Source organism: Telopea speciosissima, chromosome 2 (assembly GCF_018873765.1).
Source record: "Telopea speciosissima isolate NSW1024214 ecotype Mountain lineage chromosome 2, Tspe_v1, whole genome shotgun sequence".
NCBI classification, from domain to species: Eukaryota; Viridiplantae; Streptophyta; class Magnoliopsida; order Proteales; family Proteaceae; genus Telopea; species Telopea speciosissima.
The window spans coordinates 68066488-68072524 of record NC_057917.1 but is presented as its reverse complement, the minus strand read 5'-3'; the positions used below and the strand labels follow the sequence as shown (position 1 = coordinate 68072524).

At 39.9% G+C, this 6037-nt stretch overlaps 1 protein-coding gene across 1 annotated transcript; it reads left to right on the top strand.

Moving 5' to 3' along the window:
- The first annotated feature begins 222 nt into the window (after positions 1-222).
- LOC122651042 lies at positions 223-4229 on the top strand. Its single transcript, XM_043844382.1, has 3 exons — positions 223-692; positions 1402-1474; positions 3567-4229. The coding sequence occupies exons 1-3, from the start codon at positions 283-285 to the stop codon at positions 4041-4043; spliced, it is 960 nt and encodes a 319-aa protein (XP_043700317.1). The 5' UTR covers positions 223-282; the 3' UTR covers positions 4044-4229.
- The last annotated feature ends 1808 nt before the right edge of the window (positions 4230-6037 follow it).

The following is a 6037-nucleotide window of genomic DNA, read 5'->3' as shown; positions in this document are numbered from 1 at the left end:
GAGGAATTTCCCACGTCACCGGTCACACATAATCAATATGTGCGGGAGAAAACCCCGCCACTTCGCTATCCAAGCTGGCAATCCTTGTGAAACTTTGAAATCAACTTCAGTCGTCGATAGCATGTAACATACCAACGGCTAAGATTCCTTCCTGCATCCCGCCACAATTTTTAACTTCTCTTATAAAATCCCACCTTATCCATTTATTTCTTAAGTCGATTTGGCTTTTCAAAATCATTTCCCTCCTTTCTAAAATTTCAAATCTCCAAACTCTGGTCCCTAATGGCTCGTACGAAGCAGACAGCGAGGAAATCCACCGGAGGTAAGGCTCCGAGGAAGCAATTGGCTACGAAGGCGGCCCGGAAGTCTGCTCCAGCGACCGGAGGCGTGAAGAAGCCTCACCGATTCAGGCCAGGAACGGTCGCTCTGAGGGAAATCAGGAAGTATCAGAAGAGTACCGAGCTTCTGATCCGTAAGCTTCCTTTCCAACGTTTGGTTCGTGAGATCGCTCAGGATTTCAAAACTGACCTTCGTTTCCAGAGCTCCGCAGTTTCAGCACTTCAGGAAGCTGCAGAGGCTTATCTGGTCGGGCTATTTGAAGATACCAACCTCTGCGCTATTCATGCGAAGAGAGTTACGATTATGCCGAAAGACATCCAACTTGCACGTCGGATTCGGGGCGAGCGTGCTTGAAATGTGTCTCTTTGTTCTATTGGCGAATGACTTGATGGGACTGTACAGTGAAGTGTTTTGGGGCCTGGGTTTTGAGATTAGGATTTTATTCGGTCCATATTTTCATTTCATTTAGCGATTGTGACAATGGATATCTCTGGCTAATTTTTAGTCCTTAATGAAATTTTAGGTTTTGAGATAAATATTCCCTCTTTTTTTTTTTGGTCGGGAGGAATTTTTACAGGTGCAGCCGTGCAGGAAGCAAAACGCCTTAAATCTGGGTAACAGACAGAATCTCAAACTACAAAGCGAAGTCTAAATCACATTTCCTTACTCCATAGGCCTAGTCTTGTAAGCTAAATTTTGCTAGTCATTCACATACATAAAAATCACGTCTCATTACTCTTAAGAGCATGAACAGACTTCTTGAAGACCTTCGTAACTAAGGGTTTAAAATGTGGGAATTGGACTGTGACTATTGTGATCCTGATTGGATTGGAATTGGTCTTCAAGAACCTTAGAATTGGTCCATAAATCCAAAAATAGGGAAATTTCTAGGGTTTTGTGTGTGAATTGACTGTGTTGGATTGGTTGAAATCAGGATCAATTACAATTGATTCCGATGTGAATGAGTTGATTCAGTAATCTAATTCACGATTTTTAAAATCATGTTCATTCCCATATTGCAGTAATGCTCATTTATTGACATGCTCTGATCCGTTGGAGCAGTTTTTCTGGAATAAGCTTCAATCTCCTCTCCTGCAATGCCAGAATCAAGCTCTACGAAGATAAAGTTGCACTGGTATATAAGTGGACCACCTAACTATGCCATTAGAGAAGCCTTTAAATTTCTTGCACATTAAAATTGGAAATGATGCGGTTATAATGTTGATATCCAAATGAAGAAGGGTCGGACGATTGGTGTTGTCTATGAGGAAATGTGGGGTAAGGTTAAGTTTATGTGCTTATCAAGAAATAGAGAAGCAGTTTTCTATATGAGAGTGTGGCCTATGTCAGCACTCTCATGTATCTATATCTCTCCTCTTTAAAACAAAGGGGTAGATATGTCTTTTCACATTCGGAGGAGAGAGAGAGACTCATGGGAGTGTTGGTATAGGTCACACTCCCGGATAGAGAACTTTTTCCCCAAGAAATGTTTTGTAAATAACAAATGAATTGGGTTTGAGTTTTATTATAAATAATTGTTATGGTGATGTTCTTTGCCTGGGAGCGCACGGGGGCGTAGGTGTGCCTAAATACATAGGCTGGGATAAGAGCGGTTATTTCATCAACCCCTATGTGTTTGAGTGCATCCTGTGCCCCTATTGTAGAGAATATTTTTGCATAATTGATTGTGATGAATCCAGATGAAGCCTAGATAAATAGCAAAAATTTCAAAGAAGAGATGCTTGTTAGACAAAGAAACATGACTCAATTCAAAAATATAAAGGCAAACAAACACCTAGGATTCCCACAAGGAATTTATTTTGACGGCCTAGGTCCCTTGCACCCACAATATTTTAACAAATTCACAAGATAAAACTAAATGCCACACAGATTCACTCTCTTTTTATTGTAGAAAATGCACACTTCCATCACCAATACCCCCACCTAGCTAACCTAAACTTACTAAGCATGAAATCACAAAGCACTAACCAAGATTCGTTCATTTTTATGGAGGGATTGTGAGGTAGGGTCGGCATCGGGGGGAGGGATTGGAAGTGGAATCTCCAACTCATGCTCTTCTTTCATGCCCCTTTGCACACGCAATATGGTTCAATACTTCCTTCTTTCTCCAAAGGACCACAAGATGAGTCCTATTGTTTGTAGAATTGGCTACTGCATTTGAAAAGATTTTGATCAACTTGGTATAGTTTTATTTGCTGGCACATTTGGCAAACTCGTAATGATCTCATTTTCAACAACAAAAGATGGGTTCCTATGAAAATAACTCAATCTTACCAAAGGGCCCATCAACTGCCTGTTTCACATTCCAATTGGAATCCACCAACTATGCAATTCTACAAGCTAAATTGTGAAGCCTCCTTGAATACAAATCACACTACTTGCGGGCTTGACATGATCTGCATTCGTGATCATCAGTGAAAGCCAAAACTAGCAAAGTCAGAATGTGTTCATACAACTTTAGTCTTGTTTGCGGAAACTATTACTACTTGAACTGGTCTCCTATAAGCCATACCTGAGGGTATCGACTTCCTTCAAATGAATTGGATTGGAAGGATCTAATTTCGTATCTCTCATTCAAATCCATTCTCCTCTTTACAAGGCCCGACCCATGGTGGAAGTTATTCTTCACCTCACATCTTATTTTCATACATTTACATTTCACTATATAAGTAAGGAGATAAACTAAATTGCTAAATCCTTAACCCTCGTAACCCAAAAGGCCTTATCTATTGTGTGTATGATAGTGTGGCCGTTCTCCTGTGCATAGTCAAAAGAGTTATTAGCGAAAATGGATCATCTGCACATACATGCAGGTGAATGTACATCTCAGAATCGATCATATGTTAATTTTGTTTTCATAAATACCGCTTTTTTTCTTGTAAATAACAAAAATAAGACAGATGGTTGCACGTACGTGCAGGAGAACCGAAGTCCCTATCAGCAATGTAGTGTCACGCTTTAATGTAGAGTCGTTGCTTTAACCTAAAATCCATAAAAAAAAAAAAAAACAAGAAAAGGTTTCGCTGTTGGCGATCCGTGTTAAGCCTTTTATATCAGTGACAGCCGTCGATAATATGTAACACAGGAACGGCTACGATAACTCCGTAAATCCCGCCACAATGTTGAGCTTCCCTTATAAAAGCCGACCAAAGTCCTTTACTTGCAACTCGCATCGATCCAAGTTTGGCGTTTTGTAAAACATTTCCCTCCAGTTTTCATTTACAGCAGTTTTGCATTTTCGGCTCCGAGGCTTGGGTTATTCATTCTCTATAATGGCTCGTACGAAGCAGACTGCAAGGAAATCTACCGGAGGAAAGGCCCCGAGGAAGCAATTGGCTACCAAGGCGGCCCGGAAATCTGCACCGGCGACTGGAGGCGTGAAGAAACCCCACCGATTCAGGCCAGGAACGGTGGCTCTGAGGGAGATTAGGAAGTATCAGAAGAGTACTGAACTTCTGATCCGTAAGCTTCCATTCCAGCGTTTGGTTCGTGAGATCGCCCAAGATTTCAAAACTGATCTACGATTCCAGAGCTCAGCTGTTTCAGCACTTCAGGAAGCTGCAGAGGCCTATCTGGTTGGACTCTTTGAAGATACCAACCTCTGTGCAATTCATGGGAAGAGGGTTACAATTATGCCCAAAGATATCCAGCTTGCTCGTCGGATTAGGGGTGAGCGTGCTTAGATGTGTCGCTGCATGTTGTTTTTGTTGGTGGATATGACATACTGATGTTGTATAGTGAAGTGTCTGGGACTAGGGTTTCATTCTGCAGGTCTTTCCTCTCTTTTATCCTTTTCAGGGTAGATGGAGTTCTGTAGTCTGGCTGGTTTTAAGTGCTTAATGGAAATTTTAGATCTTGAGCAAATTGCTGTTTCCTTTTGTATTCTTCGTATCTTTCTTCTATTAAGACGATATCTCATTGGATGTAGAGCGCTGACCAAAGTTAAAATGCGAACCCAAAGCTAAGCGTGAAAAAGAAAATAAAATATAAAACAAGCGGAGAAGAACTACCATCATAACTTAAGAATCTCTCGTCTGGTATGTGGAATAGCAGATAGGAGGATGAGGGGTATGAAACTATGAATGGTTCCTGTACTGTCTCATGCTGTATCCAACTGATGCAAGTTGTAAGTAATTTTGTTGTAATTTGGATATGTCTGTAAGGGCGTGGACAAAAGCACAGGAAATGTCTGTAATTTGGATGAAGGACGTGGGTACATAAGTCTGTTTCAACGGATGAAAAGTACCTGAGCTTTTCTTTGTTTCACGTATTAACCTGTAAAATTTTAAATAGCCATTGTGAATGCAGAGGTCCTGCTAAAGATGGCGAGTTAGATATCCTGTATTTGTCATTTGGATTAAGCTTCATCGATGAGCAGTCTTCTGGGTATTTATTTGATTTCATAGCTTTAATAACTTTCTGTATCCTTTTAATGTATTGTGGATCTTTTTCTTAATCTCTCTATTCTTTTGCAACGATCTCAGTATAATGGGACTGGGAGGCCACCCAAACAGAGATGATGATTTCAAGTTCTCTTTGTTGTATCCCATGTAGGATTTTCATGGCTGTTTTTGGCCATTTGTGATGCATCTTCCCTTTCTTTGCTGGAAGACTTTGCATGAAGTTAATACAAGCCTTTTGTTGTATGATTTTTGTCCAATTGGGGATGGCATCATATCTCTGCTAAATTTGGGTTAAGACGGTACTCAAATCACCAGCTAGTTATTATTTTACATTTCCATTTACCAGGCCAGTTCTACACCATCCATTGTTGAATCTTCCCTTATACTGAATGTCTCTCCATTACTATATTTATTTGGCCCTCTTCTTTATGCCCTCTATCTTTGTTGCAATATTTCTTTTGGTGATCAAATCCATGGAAGAACTTTATGACATTTCCCTTTTGCTTCATGATGTTACCAATGTGTTGTTAACAAATCCTTTGCCGCTTAGTGTACATTCCTGATATGGTTCATCCATTCATTCATTGTTAGTGTTTTCATTTAATCATTGTTAGGATCCCTCGGTACAAATTACATTAATCCTTAGTCCTAGAAGCATGTTTGCTTAATTTGCTTAAATTAAAGTTGAACCTTGTTGTTTGTTTCTAAGAAGTAAAAACCATAGAAATTGTAAAACGAAGATTCTATATAAGGGAAATTTTCTAGTAAAGCCTTCCTAATATTAGCTAAAATCTTTGCTAGGAAACAAGTGCAGCCTTGTGGAGTTTTTCTATGTCCATACATCAGAGAGGAATTCCCATGCAGGAAATATTGGACACTTCTATCATTCCATATTGGCAGCTCAATGGGTTGGCAACATTGTTCTCTACTCGCCTTAGTAAGTTTCAGCCCAAAGAAATATACCAAATGCACAACTGAATGGTCAATCAGTCAATTGGAAAGCTGAAAAAGAAGGGGAAAAGTTCTAAAAAGTGATGGCTGCATGATTTAGTTTCACAATGAGTTTTGATGGTCAATCCACATGGTCCCCTATCTAACCAATGGTAAGAATAGATTGCTGAGGATTTCCTAGTTTAATGGCTGAAAATGCAAAGGGGAATAACACATGGACTTCACAAGTGATATTAGCAACAAAATTCAATATGTGGTTGAGGGTAAACAGCATGGCACATCTAGAGAAAATCTAGATTGCACACAGTTGTGGGAGGAGGAAG

Excerpts from the sequence above, each read along its gene's own strand:
- LOC122651042 (XM_043844382.1), top strand. The coding sequence starts at position 283 with ATGGCTCGTACGAAGCAGACAGCGAGGAAATCCACCGGAGGTAAGGCT. Across the intron at positions 693-1,401 it reads ATTCGGGGCGAGCGTGCTTG|TTTTTCTGGAATAAGCTTCA; the intron begins AAATGTGTCTCT and ends CCGTTGGAGCAG. Across the intron at positions 1,475-3,566 it reads ACGAAGATAAAGTTGCACTG|CTCCAGTTTTCATTTACAGC; the intron begins GTATATAAGTGG and ends TAAAACATTTCC.